Source organism: Sphaeramia orbicularis, chromosome 22 (genome assembly GCF_902148855.1).
Source record: "Sphaeramia orbicularis chromosome 22, fSphaOr1.1, whole genome shotgun sequence".
Taxonomy (NCBI): domain Eukaryota; kingdom Metazoa; phylum Chordata; class Actinopteri; order Kurtiformes; family Apogonidae; genus Sphaeramia; species Sphaeramia orbicularis.
In genome coordinates, this window is record NC_043978.1 from 52,266,746 (window position 1) to 52,282,972 (window position 16,227).

A 16,227-nucleotide genomic window follows, 5' to 3' on the forward strand; every position below is an offset into this window, starting at 1 on the left:
TTATAGTTTATTCTGATAGCATTTTACTGGTCTGATCCACTTTAGATTGAATTGACCTAAAATGATTGTAACATCCTTGATTGTTAATATCTTTGGTGTAATTTTTGCATTTCATAAATTCATCCCCAGGGCCGGACTGGACCCTTTAGCAGGCCAGATTTGGCCCCTGGGCCACATGTTTGACACCTGTGATCTAAAACATGCAGGATAGTGGCTGTCCAGGACCAGGGTTGGCCCCCCCCCCGATCTAAAGATAAGAGAAAATATGCATTTAATCCAACTGTATAGTAACAAAGTAATAATACTTCACTATTGTACGCAAGTATGTTTTGGTAGAATTTGTACTTTACTGAGTATTTTTTATTTCTGTTTACTTTCACTTTTACTTCAACTTCATTGCATTTCCTTCCTCAGTTGCATACTTCTACTCCAATACTTTTTAATGCACAGTATCGTAACTCTTTACAAAAAAATAAATTAATAGAAATTTGGTGTTTTCACCACTGAGATTACTAGCGACTGCAAGAAGCTGATTTGTCACTGGGCCTCATCGAGTGATGAACAAGTGCAAACGACGGTCCACACTCAACCTGTTGATCTGTTGATCTGAGAGACAGTTGAATGAAGCTCTGCCAAAAAACAGGTTTTTATTATGCCAGTGGTTTAGACGTTGGATGCCTTGTTTACGAAGTGTAATGTAGGCTCCAGGTTTTGAGGTGCCACATGAGCTTCATAGTTTTCTTTTCTTCTTTCTGTTTTTTCTCCCCAAAATTCGGACATTTCTAATAGCAGCAATGGCCTACTCCTGTTGAGGTTCTTGAAACCTTCTTTATGAAGTGTGTGATATTGGCATCATTTTCAATATTTGGACTGCTTGTCTTTTACTTTATCATGTTTAAAAATCCTGGATAAATGTTATAATATTCAAAATTCTGACTGCCTTTGGATGTTATTAACATTTACTTTTACTTTTGCTTTTGTTACTTGAGTACATAGATTATTTGATATACTTAAGGACAGTGAATACTAGATACTTAACCCTTTCATGCATGAATTATGGAACCTTTGTCAATATTTCCTGAGTGTTTTTGTTCCTCTTTAGGCATGGAAAAAAAAAATGCGATCAAGGTTGTTGTTTTTTTTTAAGGAGTTACAAAAATGTCCACTCAGCCGGAGATCATGCATTTCATTTTTGAAGCAAAGAAACATGTATTTAAAACCTAATATCAGAAAGTGATATGGAAAACTACGCAATAAGAACATTTTTAATGCTGCTAATCATATGTTTTCTCACATTTTAACACACTCTAATACTATTTATTATTATATTATATTACTCAACTATTTATAATTCACTTCATGGAGATAATATGCAAAACAACAAAAACTTTTGGTGAAAAAAAAACAACCGTTAATTACAGTCTAATAACAATTAACAATTGCTTTACGCTCAAACATGTTACTGCAGATCAGGTTTATCAAGAACAGCAAAGTTACAGTAATGGTCTGAATGTCAGTGTATGAGTTGATGCATGAGTGTCCACTGTGTTCACTGATGTGGAACTGAAACAACAAAACCCATGAATATACAAGAGAACAGCTGGAGAAGAACTGACCACTGGAGTGACCACTATACATGAAAGGGTTAAAGACTTTAACCCTTTCATGCATGAATTATGAGAACCTTAATCAAATTTTTTTCCTGAGTGTTTTTATTCCTCTTCAGGTATGAAAAAAACAAAGTGATTGATTTTTTTTTTTTTAATGAACCTATTTTTCATGGAGTTACAAAAACGTCCATTCAGCTGGACACCATGCATTTAATTTATGAAGCAAAGAAACATGTATTTACTGTCATACTGTGTGAAAACTATGAAATAAATGTTTCTTTAATGTTGCTAATCTGACGTTTTCTCACATTTTAACATACTATAATAGTAGTTATTACTCACTCAAATAATATGCAAAAAACAACAAAACACAGTAACTTTAAAAAAACAAAAACAAAAAAACAACCTGTTAATTACAGTCTAATAACAATTAGCAATTGATTTACACTCAAATATGTTGCTGCAGATCAGGTTTATCAAGAACAGGAATGTTACAGTAACGGTATGAATTGCAGTGTATTATGGGATGGTGCATAAGTATCCACTGTGTTGGTTGATATGCAAGTAAAACAACAAAATCCATGAATATACAAGAGAACAGCTGTAAAATAACTGTCCACTGGAGTGACCACTGTGCATGAAAGGGTGAACTTGAGTGGCATTTCAGCTGATGACTTGAAGTTCTACCAAAGTAATTTTTCAGAAGAATAACAGATTAAATATACGACAAACAAACAAACAAACAAACAAACAAACAAACAAACAAACAAACAAACAAACAAACAAACAAACAAACAAACAAGTGAGCAGAATGAACAGCAGAACCGATCACAATGACATATAACAAATAGCAAAACTATAAACAGGTGCAGTTGTCCAGAAGTGTACCTCTTACTTTATACAACGCTGCTTTATTAATCACAATCTCCCTGGTTTTGCTGGTGTTCAGGAGCAGGTGGTTCTGCTCACACCAGTCCATGAAGTCAGTGATGCCCCCCCCCCATGTATTCCTAATCATTCCCTTCAGTCAAACTCATTTCAGTTCAGGAAAAGCATTCAGCCCAATATGATCTCAAATGAGTCGGACCAGTAAAATAATAACATCATTACCTGTAAATAATGACAACTCTAGATGTTTTAGAGTGAAAAAAGTCAAAATACATTATTATATTACATTACAAATTAAATTATTACATTATTATTATTATTATTATTAGGAAAATGTGAATAACATGAACAGCTATGAAAAACCTTAAACATTGTTAAAATTGCATATTTTTCTTAAGATGCTTCAGGTTTTTTATACTTGTTCAGTGAAATGACATCTTACATGATGGCCAATATGGGCAGATATTGATGTTTGGTTGATATGTCTTTGCATGTCTATTGAAAATTTAAAACAGACAAGGTCAAGGTCAAGGTTACTTTATTTATACACGTAGGTAGATTTGTTTTGCAGTCTAGGTGATTGCCTTGGCATTACAACAACACATACATTAAACATGCAAGACAGGCGCTTGATCACGCTTCCAGACAGGACAAAAAGTGCTCAGTGTTCCACCGTTCATCAGTACAGCAGCATGGAGAAGTAAATAAAATAGGTAAGAGCAAATAAATAAAAATAAGATGCAATAAAACACAATAAAAACCAGAAAAGATAAAAACAATCCGGGATAAAAACCCGAATATGAACATACAATTAAAAAATTAAAAAAAAAACTCGGTGGTAGAATGACACAGACCAGCCCAAAGCAGACACACTGTTGTACATTACAGTGGTTTGTCAAACTGCTTCTTTCATGTTTGTCCTGGTAATGCACATATTCCAAATACTGAAGGAGGTGTATGCCCTGCATCTCTCCCTGGAAATCAACATCTATGGATTAATACTGTAGCCTAGTTTTTCAGCAAACTTGGCATGAAGTAAAAAGAAAAAACTATGTTGTGTAGACAGTGTTGTTTCATACAGCAGAATACTGCCCCACTTGAGTTGCAGCCATTGTGCAGAATATTGTGCAGCAATATAATGAATTATTAAATTAGGTTCCACAGTTTAATTATTTTACAGGATGAGGGAGGAGGACTGAATGGAATTCCACCAATTGAAAATCAAATCACGACTTTCAACCAGTTTCTGATGAATTTAAATTTTTCACAGCTCAGTGCAGGACACTTCTAAATGTGTGCTTGTATGAGAGTTTGGATGAGCTTTGTTGGAGGTATGACCTAAAAAAAACAGACAATGTATCCTCTGTCCCATGATGTGGAACACTTCTAAAACATCCATTAAACTGTTACATTTGTCATAGCTGGAGGACGTGTTTGAATTTACCACATCCATTCTGGACTCCAGAGAGAATTTTTTTTTTAGATTGTGATTTATCAGAGGCAGTGCTGCTGCATAAAGACATTTAATTAAAGCTCTTCTGTCGATTTGCATACCTAACCTGCCTCTGACGAACAACCTGCTTAACCCTTTCATGCACAGTGGTCACTCCAGTGGACAGTTCTTCTCCAGCTGTTCTCTTGTATATTCATGGGTTTTGTTGTTTCAGTTCCATATCAGCCAACACAGTCGACACTTATGCACCATCCCATACACTGAAATACATACCACTACTGTAACGTTGCTGTTCTTGATAAAACTGATCTGCACTAACATGTTTGAATGTAAAAAAAATGACTGATTGTTATTTTACTGTAATTAACAGTTTATTTTTCTTTTTTAACCCATTAAAACCCAAACATCCACCATTTACCAAAATCATCTACTGATATAAACTGTTTAATCCCTGATAATCGACTAATCCATGTCAGTAATTGGTGTAAAATACAATTTTTCATCTTTTCATGGTCATCAGATTTGACCCATTTGGACGTTCAGAAGCTCTGTAGTTACCGTGGAAACACTGTCATCTTCTACAACATAGATTCACCAGTAAAACCCATGGAGTTGGATCAATAACAGTGGATGGACACACTGGGTTTATGTTCAATTAATGATACATTTTGCTGAAAAAGTAACTTTTTCTTCAGTTTTCTATATTTTTGAAATAGTAATCCTCAACTTTTCTCTGAGCTTTCATGAACATCTACATGATTAGTAAATTAAATGTCAGAAAATACCCGATTTTCACTGAAAAAAACACACAATACATCAAATAATATTACAATAATTGGTGATAAACCACTTAAGGATGATTAAATATGGAGAAAAATTCATTTGGGAACTGCCACAAATGTCACACTGGGTCCTTATGGGTTAAACAAAAAGTTGCTTTTTTTTTTTGCATATTATCTCCATAAAGTGAGTAATAACTAATGTTAGACTATGTAAAAATGTGAGAAAACGTCAGATTAGCACCACTAAACTTGTTTTTATTTCATAGTTTTTACACAGTATATCAGTAAATACATGTTTCTTTGCTTCTAAAATTCAACGCCTGGTGTCCAGCAGAGTGGATATTTTTGTGACTCCATGAAAAATAGATTCATAAGAAAATTTATTCACATTGTTTTGTTTTGTTTTGTTTTTCATGTCTAAAGAGGAATAAAAACCACTCGGGGAAAAAAAAAAAAAAATCTTGATTAATGTTCTCATAATTCATACATGAAAGGGTTAAATACCTCACCCTGTTTCTCTCCATTATTAACCCCCCCACACACACACACACACACACACACACACACACACACACACACACACACATTCTCCCTCTGTTCTCTCTCACACAGTCACACACTTGAGGTTCGTCATCATTATTTTCAGGCAGTAGACCAGTGCCCTCTGGTGGTGTGTTCTGGGTAGTGGAGTATTGAGCATCACTTTCTGTTCTAATCAGGCTGAGAATATTTAAGAGTCGTGCCTGTTGTTATTCGTCCTCATAATTGTTGAGAATTTTACATTTTTTACTCATTCTATTATGATGATGACATGTTTAACTTTTTAAAAATACAAATCAGTCAAGCTGAGGGACTCAACAAATACTGATTATTAAGAATTCTAAGAGAAGTGATCCATCCTGTGGTAGAATTCCCCTTACTGTAAGTCAATAATCTAACAGGGTGGAACTGTTTACCTGTGGATCTAAAATAGATCTACATTTAGATCAACATTTACTCCAGGGATAAAAACATGTTTTGTAAGACGTGTTTTGCATTTTTTTTGTCAGACAAATGTTCTGGATAAAGTAACTTCATATGCTTCATATGCAGTTATGTCACTTTCCGAAAATGACTTAAATGTTGTTGTTTTTTTTTGAAGGTGAAAAAGCATATTAACCCTCTGGTATCCGAGTGTGCTTTTCATGCACACTTTGCACTTCATTTTAAAAAACTTCATATTATTTTTCACAATTTAAATAAGGTTAGAATTCAAAAGTTGTTCATTTGTGCATGATCTTTAAAATTCTGGCCACCAACTAAAATGTGGACATTGTAAACAAAAGAAAATTACCAGACTAGCATCCGTCTCTCATGTGTGCCTAAAACGCACTATTTCTTCCATTAGAACCACTGTTTTTGATCCGAAAGCCATTAAGGCATAAATCCTGCTTTTACTGATATCTGGGCTTCATTTGAGAGGTGAGGGTCTAAATTAATTTATTAACATTGTTAATGTTGCTGTTAATCATTGACATATGCCGGGCTGCAAAAATCTAATAATATATAATCCAATTTTTATGTAGTATTTTGAAAAAAAAAAAAAAAATTCATATTTTGTGTTTTTTGCATCAGAAAATGTCGTGACATCATGATGAAAAGAGATCATTTAAAAGGTTAAAAAAATCTAAAATGAATGATTATTTGATCTGTATGATTAGGGCTGACCTTGATTTACAGAAATAAAATCAAATTAGAGCAGAAAAATAAATCAATATTTAATATTTAATAGTTTGATTTATAGGTGTGCCATTTTGGCACACTTGGTGACAGATGCTAGTATTTTTGAACATTTGACCTAGCGCCAAAAATAATAATGCAAATTAACCAATGTTGGAGTTAATCACTGACATATGCCAGGATGAAAAAATCAAATAATATGCAATCCAATTTTTATGTAGTATATTGAAAAAAAATTATTTTATGTTTTTTGCATCCAAAAAATGGTTTATTTACATTACAAACACGGCATTTAAAGGGTTAAAAAATGTGACAATTATTGGGTATTTGGTATTTTTATTTACGGCTCAAGTTGATGAAGTAGAAAAAAGTGTGAAAGAATTAAAAACAAACTGTATGAACATTTTTTTTGACATTATTCCACAAGTGTGCCAAAAAGGCACACTTGGTGCTGGTAAGGGCCTTGGTGGATGAGATACCAGAGGGTTAACAGTGTGGCAGTTCAGTGCAAAGACAAAGAATTTTGTTGTAAGATTCACCTTATTTTATCATATGACTAGAGACCCTCAAGACAAATTTATGACTAAAAAATATTATGAGGTTTTTCATCATTTCATGATTAATATTTCCCAATAAAGTTGATTACCATACTAAAATATAACATATAGTAAATACAAAATTTTCTATTTATTTTTGAATATTTTTCAGCGCTGGCTCTGTCCTAGGCTGCCCATTGGACTCCATCGAGGAGGTGGTGGACAGACGGATGTTGGCGAAGCTGATGTCCATCTTGGATAACCCCTCCCACCCCATGCGTCCCGCTGTAGAGGCCCTGAGCAGCACCTTCAGCTCCACACTTTTACATTCTCTGTGCAAGAAGGAGCGCTTCCACAGGTCATTCCTCCCACAGCCATCAGACTGGAGAACAGTTCACAGTGACCCTCCACCACCCCCACATCACATCATGTACATGTGCAATCACTAGGTAAATATCTTTAAATTTTTTACTTAAATTTTTATACTTTAAGAACATTTTTTTCTACCTGCCTTTCTTTTGCACTGGTATGTTGCATATTGCTGCTGTAAACTGTTAAATTTCCCCATGGAGGGATCAATCAAGTCTTTTCTCTCTTATTTCTTGATGTTTTTTTTAAATTATTATTATTATTATTATTATTATTTATTTATTTATTTATTTTTTTAATCACTGTTGAAGTCTTTCTGTTTTAAGTGTTTGTATCTTTGTGATGCTTCTTTGCTTGTTTTAATGTGATGCCATGTCATCGCAAATTAAAGTAAGTCCTCAATGATTTCTGGAATATACATAAAGGTTAATTGCCAGGATGTTCTGACATATTGGCTGGACATCAGTATCAGCCAGTATTTTGTGCTAGCAGCCAAACATGCATAATTTTTATGCTTGCATCTGTGCTCATTCAAATATGCTGCGACAAAGAGCAGAATGCTTTAAAATAGTCATTATTTTCCAGTTTATACAGGGTGGGGAAGCAAAATTTACAATGAACATTTAGTCGTTTTTTCTCAGCAGGCACTACGTCAGTTGTTTTGAAATCAAACATATACTGATGTCATAATCATACCTAACACTATTATCCATACCTTTTCACAAACTTTTGCCCATATGAGTAATCAGGAAAGCAAACGTCAAAGAGTGTGTGATTTGCTGAATGCACTCGTCACACCAAAGGAGATTTCAAAACTAGTTGGAGTGTCCATAAAGACTGTTTATAATGGAAAGAAGAGAATGACTATGAGCAAAACTATTACCAGAAAGTCTGGAAGATACTATTAAAGAAGAATGGGAGAAGTTGTCACCCCAATATTTGAGGAACACTTGCGCAAGTTTCGGGAAGCGTGTGAAGGCAGTTATTGAGAAAGAAGGAGGACACATAGAATAAAAACATTTTCTATTATGGACATTTTCTTGTGGCAAATAAATTGTCATGACTTTCAATAAACTAATTGGTCATACACTGTCTTTCAATCCCTGCCTCAAAATATTGTACATTTTGCTTCCCCATCCTGTATTGTAGATTTCTTTGTTAAGGGGTTAAATAACAAAAACAAAATAAACAACGTAACATCAGTATTAGCATCAGTTATGTGATTTTAATAATCTGAACTGACCAAGAATCATGCAGTCATTGCTTCACTAGTTGACTGAGTGTTTGAAATGCAAAAGAAGATCTAAATATATAAGCAAATAAAACAGGAATAAACCATGTGCTCAATAAACTAATGCTGCGTGAAAGAATTCCTTATTCTCATCTTCATGTTTCCACCTATTTTCAAAATAACACCTTTAACATCCATGTTGTCCTACTTTGTAAATCAAGGTTAGTTCAACTATAGGTGATTTCATCCTCAGTTTTCACCAGCAAATAGCCCCAGATTAATAATAAATAAATAATCTTTGCATATTTGCGTTTCTCTCCTGTACCCATCTGTGACGCCATCAGCTACAATCGCAGACCGCACACACTGTGTGTCCTGGGTTTAGTGTGTGCTTCTGTCAACAGTATGTGTGTACCTTTGGTTAATTACATGCACGCTTATCTGACTTGCTGTAAACAAACAGTAGTTTTATTCAAGATTAAACATTTAGACAACCACAGAATAGATGAACAGGCATTGGTCTAACACAAGGTTGCTTTTTCTGCTGCTGTCCCAGAGACCCACTATTGATCTAATATTTATCATAACATTTTTACACTATATGTTCATACGTATGTAGGCATACAAATATGCACACACTTATACATGTGTACGTACATAGGATGCCAGCTTGATTCCTGACTACACAATAATATCTCCCTTAACTTTAAGCCTTACAGGAGTTGAAAAAAAGATCCTATATGAGTGGCATAAAAAAAAAAAAAAAAAAATCCTCAACATGAAATCAGTTTTAAAAACTTGGGTACACATCTTCTGCGCTGCACTTATTTCTTAATATTGTGTGAAAATAAGTGTTATATTCTGCAGTTTAGTTGTGTAGAGACCCTCCAGTCTAGAAGGCAGTGTTTCAGGTGGGTCATCATAACCAGGAGCAGAGCGAGAAAAACCCTGGTCTAAAAATGGCGGCAGACAGACAAGTCCAACCAACTGAACCTGACAAAGGCACCAACAATACACAGATGTAGTCATCTTTTCTTTTAAAAATACACACATCAAATACAATATACTGCCTTGCAAAGAGGCTTTAGGAAAAAAAAAAACCAAAAAAAAACCATGAGAGTCAATATCAGAAACAAATTTGCAAGTTGTACAATTACAGAGGAACTGTACACATGGAAAGCATAGCCTACAGATTTCATCAGTCCACGCCTGATGAGCTCCCTTTGGAATGTTAGAAGGGATCATTTTTCTGGTGGTAAAATGTAGGCAGGACTCCAGAGAATGCATCTGGCACTGAGGGTTTCACAATACTCTCAACTCAACAAGTGTACGCAGGAGGCGGTAGACCCCCCCCCCTTTCTCCAGTGATCTTAACGAGACGAGAAGGAACAAGCTGAACAAATTGTCGGTGGATGGAAGAGTTAGACAAGACTCAGGATTAGCACCAACTTCAGAGGTTAGTTTTTTTTAACAGCGTGTCTCCGAGCATAGAAGGTGGAGCTGTGGTTTGACAATACAAGAAAGATGAAACGAGATGATGTGGATGGTGTGAAAGGTGAATCTGGGACATGAATGAGTCTGGGGGGAGCACAGATACTGATGGTAAAGCGTCACTGACCCAGATCAAGCATGGCCTCTACTGTCGACCAAACAAACAATGTGCCTGGGCCTAAATGTTTCCAGCGGCATACAAAGCTTTGTGTGTATTATCTGCCTTAACACCAACCTGAACAGCTCAGACGCTTTGACTGCTTCATTACTGTGACAGTTTTCAGCTAATTCTTTACGCTACCGAAGCAATAAATATTCAAAAGCTTTGGTACCTGGGCTCAACTACAGTGTTCACATTGTAATTTTTTTTTTCTTACATTGAAAACATCTAAGATTTGCACTCAAATGCCCAAAAATCTTGGTTCTCTGTAAATCTATTCAAGTACTAACGGGCCCAGGTCTACGGGTGAAGAGTCAGGGGTTAAACTGGGAGTGAGCAGGACAGAAACCAGCAGCCGATCAAAACACACAGTGAAATTACAGCATCAACATCTTTTATTTGGTTCATAAAGAGACAAAAAGCTTTTCTTTTTTTTTTGTTCGTTTACGATGGGCTGAGCAAGCCCGACTCTTCTCATCATGGAACAAATGAATCCCAATTTAACCCCTGGATTTACATTCATGTGAACGCGATAAGTGTATATAGAGACCTAACAGTGACAAGACAGTCTGAAAAGTTGCAAGGCTTCATGCAGTGCTACCTTATAAGATTTACATAGACTCTACTGTTGAGAACAAAATTAAGCATCTGTAATCATTGCGCAATGGTTTAAGATTGGTTCGTTATACTGATCATAAACTATCCATCTTATTTAAAAAATACAAAAGCTGTGATCTTAATGTACACGTGTCACACCTATGAGGAGATAATGTGGCTTGCAACAGGATCAGTATAGAGGGTATGCAAGGGTCTACACACCCAGAGCGGTACAACAACAATTCAGTCCACTGAAAGTTAACCTCCTACTGGAATTTGAGAAAACACAAAAATATTATCTAAAACACAGGTGTCAAACATGCGGCCCGGGGGCCAAATCCGGCCCGCCAAAGGGTCCAATTTGGCCCCTGGGATGAATTTCTGAAATGCAAAAATTACACTGAAGATATTAACAATCAAGGATGTTCAAATCATTTTAGGTCATTTCAGTGTAAAGTGGATCAGACCAGTCAAATACAATCAGAATAACCTATAAATAATGAAAACTGTAAATTTCTCTCTTTGTTTTAGTGTAAAAACAGTAAAATTACACAAAAATGTTTACATTTAAAGACTAGCCTTTTGCAAAAAAATGCGAATATCTGAAAAGTCTTAAGAGAAGTATGTGGAATTTTAATCATATTCTCCCTGTTATTTAATGTTTTGTGTATTTGTAGATCCACTGTGATCTCTAAGTTGTGATCCACATGTATAAATGATAAACTAAGGCGTAATATTGTTAAAATTGCACTTATTTTACTAAATAATTTTCAGGTTGTTCATATTTGTTCATGTTATGTTCAAGTACAATTCGTAGATGTAAACATTTTCATTACAGAATTAACTTTTTTCACTCAAAAGTTCTGATCCTGTTGTTTATATTATTGTACTGGTCCGGCCCACTTTGTGTCATATCAGACTGTATGTGGAACTGAACTGAAATGAGTTTGACAGCCCTGATCTAAAATGAAAAACAGCTGATGTGTGATTATGCAGAAACCTTCACATCTTCAGTATGCTTGCGGTATCCACTATCCACTACCGACAAACAGAAAAACAGGAAAATATTTAGCCTTCACAGCAACTGATTTCAGTGTGTCCAGAGTCAGACACATTTCAGCCAAAGTTCTGTTCAGTTTTTACTTCACAATTTAAGATGAATGGTTGTGTTGACTGTTAGCTTACTACGTGCATGCTAATAGCGATAATGCTTACAAAGTCGCTAACATCAATGCGTCCAGAGTTTGACCATTTAATTATTTGACAACTACTGATAAAAATGTTTGGTTATATTTGGTTAAGGGTCTACAAGTATCATTTATTACCTTTCTGACTATATATTACTTGAGCCATGTACTTTATTTTTGTCTTTAGCTGTAGTGGTTGCACTAAGAGCTACAGCCAATGCTTTCGCTATATCGCTAGCAGCTGTTTGTAGCTCACTATTGTCGCCAAGGACTTATGATAAATACAAAGTTATGAGATTTGTAGATTATTAAGAATACAGTTTAGCATGGAAAAAATATGTGGTTTTAATTCAAACAGAAAACCTTATCTCTTCAATCATAGCTACTAAATTCCTCAGTGTTGTAGCATGTTTTACCACTCAGTCCCATCTGAGGGGAAATGATTCAGTGCATACCCTCTATACTAACTTGCCTCTTTGTTTTGGTGCTGTAGAAACTTATCGCATATCTCTAACACTGCCAATTAAATGTATTGTTACTAGAGAGACTTGCGTAACTAAAGATATGAGTGCATATGAGTCTAAGAAAGCACAGACACTTGTTATGATTGTAACGCGATTCTGGTAGTGCTTACAAGCTGACATGCAGTTGATGACTGGAGATGATAGAGACAACCAAAAACAATAAATACATTGTATAAAACATAATTTCATATCAATATATTAAAATACTATTTAAAATAATATCTTAGACAATATTGCAATTATGAAATTGACCGATAAATAGTTGGTAGGCTTACACAGAGAAATATATATATATATATATATATATATATATATATATATATATATACACATATATAAGTATCTGTGTCCTTCATATTTTGTTGTTTTGACTTAAGTACAATGATTGAAAGATTCCAGATTTTCCCCAGTGGCTAGCAGTACAATCCAGAGAGCTAATACATATTCTTTTTTCTTTTCCAATGATAATAACGATGAACTTACAGTACACAGTCCCATAATAAAGATATACATACTGAATACAATATAAATGTCAAGACAGAAAAATAGAAAAATATCAATAGAAATCAAAAGTCAAATACATATCAGAGAAAGTATACAGAGGAAAGTGTACTTATGAGTCTTTGTGGTTCTTGTTGACGTAGCTAGAGCTTATATCAGCCCCCTGTGGTGTATTGGCTGTGTAACTGTAATTCCGGTTTTAGTTTTTTTCCAGTCCTGACACACACACACACACACACACACACACACACACACACACACACACACACACAGTTACACACATCTGCAGTTACAGACACATGCACTTGCACACATGACAGGTGTGTACACGTTCACACATACACATATTCCCATCTCACATGACCGTGCAACATTTGCAGGTCTGTTTCTTCTCTTTCTCCTTCTCTCCTTCCTCCCCTCCGTTGGCCTTTTCTTTTTCGGCCATGCTTCCGTTGGGTGGAGCCTGCTCTTCTGTCGCCGCCTCTCCCGCCACTTTGCCTTCGCCGTCCTCGATGACGACAAACTCTGCCTTGACGTTGCCATCGACCCCTTCCATTCCCAGGGCTGTGCGGGTCTCCGCCTCCTCCTCCACCGTCTTGTATCCCATGAACACCAGGGTGACGGGGTTGTCTGCACTTGCTTGGTCAGGACTGGGGCCCAACAGCTTGGCCTCAATCCCTGCCACCTCTCTCTTGGGGGTTTGACCAGAGGTCTGCACTACTCCGTTCTCACCTATAGGGTGCACCAGAGCATCAGTGAAGGGTCAGGAGGGTGCAGCAAAAGGGGAACCAGGGTGAGTCAGACAAAGAAAAAAAAAAGAAATAATCTTTTAATGAGTCCCAGGAAAGAGAAAGGCAATTTAATAGAGTCAATGAAGATGCTATTAGTGGCTCCCTTTCTCTTTCTGGTACAGGTGTCAGGCTGCGTTGCCATGGTTTCATGAGTCATCACATGTTGTCATGGGGACTGAACTTACCTCCATTTTCTTTGGCCACACCCTTATTAGCTGGCACGCCTGTCTCAAGTTCTTCGATCTCCTGCTCCAGCCTGGTTCAGAAACACATACATGAACTCTGATTATTAAAAACATCAATACATGACTGACTTTATGGTCTAGTGCAGAGGTCAGTAACCTGTACAACCTAAAGAGCCATTTTCGTCTCGAAAAAAGAAAGAAATCAGACTGGAGCCATGACAAAAATATTTTAACTAGGGATGCAAATTATCGATTAATTCATTAATTGTTAGTTGGTTGCCCTTATCGATTGATTAATGATTAATTGATAAGCGGCGATTTTCCTGAGAACCTGAATTTCTTTTTCAATACGGTCTATAAGAATAAAAGCTAAATATTGTTTCTATACTTCATGAAAAAAATCACGTCATATTCCTTAATGATTCATTTATTGAACCATTGGATACAGTCTGTTTCCTGTGGAATTCATCTGTTGATGGGGGGGTGCACGCGCGTGCCTTTTGTCGGGGGCGGGTACTCGCACGCGAGCAGTACGGTCGGGGGATGCGTGCGTGTTGGTTGGTAACCGCGTGCGTGCGTGCGTCACTTTCCGTCCTGCTACTAATACTATGGGGGTATGGTGCAGTCTGTGCCCCCGCAGAAGTGACAGTGAAACTTTTCACTGACTGTAGACTAGATCAGCCTCCAGGGAAAACGCTCCGATACCGACCCTGCATTTGTGCGTGTATTTATTCGGGGGTGCACCGCTCCTATAAACAGACGGTCGGTCTGTGTTTGGTCCTCCATGTCCATACACACATTCTAACTCATCAACTCCATGATCTGGTTCAATGACCGGCTATCTCAGCCGCAGCGCAGCACGGACAAACCGGCAGCCTTCGGACAGGTGTGGATGGGCGGAAAAGGGCAATTAACTGACAATTATTAATTTAATCGAGCAAATTCTTATCGACAGTTAATCGTTAGTCGATTAATTGTTTACATCCCTAATTTTAACCCATCTACATTTTACCATGAGGTGGCTGCTCTGCTGTGATAGTTAGCTATTTAACTTTGTATTTCCAAAACAATAATGCAATGTCTGGTGCATTTTTGAAATCATACAGCGACAAGAATGAAAACATTCAAGATTTGTAAATTTTTTTTTAAATGATGGACACTATTTCCAAAACATATTTATGTTGTGTAATAAAGAAGAAGCTTAACTTTCATGTATAGTGGCTTTCTTACAAACTACAAACAAACGCAAATTGAGCATCTTGTATTGAATTTGGCAAAAAAATAGTACATTTTGGTTTTTATACTGTCAAAATGAATTCATTCCATTTAAAGCCAGCACATTTTTGCAGATGGACAAAGTTAGAATATTTAGGCCTATAACAATGTTAAAACGTAATGCCTCATTCTGTTCATTTCAAATTGTTGCTTATGTTTTTAGAGCAGAGCCATAGGGGGGTGCTAAAGAGCCACATGTGGCCCCACAGCCACAGGCTGGACAGCCCTGGTCTAGTGGATCTGATCTGATGTAGATGTTAATTAGATGCATATAGGGCAGGACCGACCAACAGGTAAAGGTTCAGCAGAGACTTTACCCTTTAATGGGCAAGTGACTATTTTTGGTCTTTTCCACATACATTACAAGACAATGACAGCAACAGTTCCAGTGAAGACAGTGAATCCACAATCTCAGGTCCAATGTGGTCTACAGGGTCTGTAAGGTCCAATGTGGTCTACAGGGTCTGTAAGGTCCAATGTGGTCTACAGGGTCTGTCAGGTCCAATGTGGTCTACAGAGTCTGTGAGGTCTAATGTGGTCTAAAGAGTCTGTAAGGTCCAATGTGGTCTACAGAGTCTGTGAGGTCTAATGTGGTCTCCAGGGTCTGTCAGGTCCAATGTGGTCTCCAGGGTCTGTCAGGTCCAATGTGGTCTACAGGGTCTATCAGGTCCAATGTGGTCTCCAGGGTCTGTCAGGTCTAATGTGGTCTCCAGGGTCTGTCAGGTCCACCTCTAATGGAACTAATGTAAGGAATGATGTTCAAAGGGATCCTGTGGATGTGCACAGGTGTCGTAATGTTCTAACAGTGATGTTCTTTCACCTTACATGTGTTTATCTTGTATTTTTACACTTCTCGGATTTCTTTTGTTTTTTTTTTGTTTGTTTGTTTGTTTTTTGACACTTACAGGTAAGGAACCAAATATGGTAA

At 36.6% G+C, this 16,227-nt stretch overlaps 1 protein-coding gene across 2 annotated transcripts in view; it reads right to left on the bottom strand.

The window, feature by feature from the left end:
* Nucleotides 1–12,860: 12,860 nt before the first annotated feature.
* palm1b (paralemmin 1b) overlaps nucleotides 12,861–16,227 on the bottom strand; it is a 65,748-nt gene continuing 62,381 nt past the window's right edge. Inside the window, exons 5-7 of one of the 2 annotated variants that reach the window (XM_030126889.1) lie at nucleotides 14,025–14,095; nucleotides 13,396–13,780; nucleotides 12,861–13,320 (exon numbers count right to left, since the gene is read on the bottom strand). In XM_030126889.1, coding sequence (XP_029982749.1) covers nucleotides 13,404–13,780; nucleotides 14,025–14,095 — 448 coding nt within the window. In that variant the 3' untranslated portion in view covers nucleotides 12,861–13,320; nucleotides 13,396–13,403. Of the gene's footprint in view, nucleotides 13,781–14,024; nucleotides 14,096–16,227 lie in introns of both variants that reach the window. The other variant, XM_030126888.1, reaches the window with a different exon arrangement.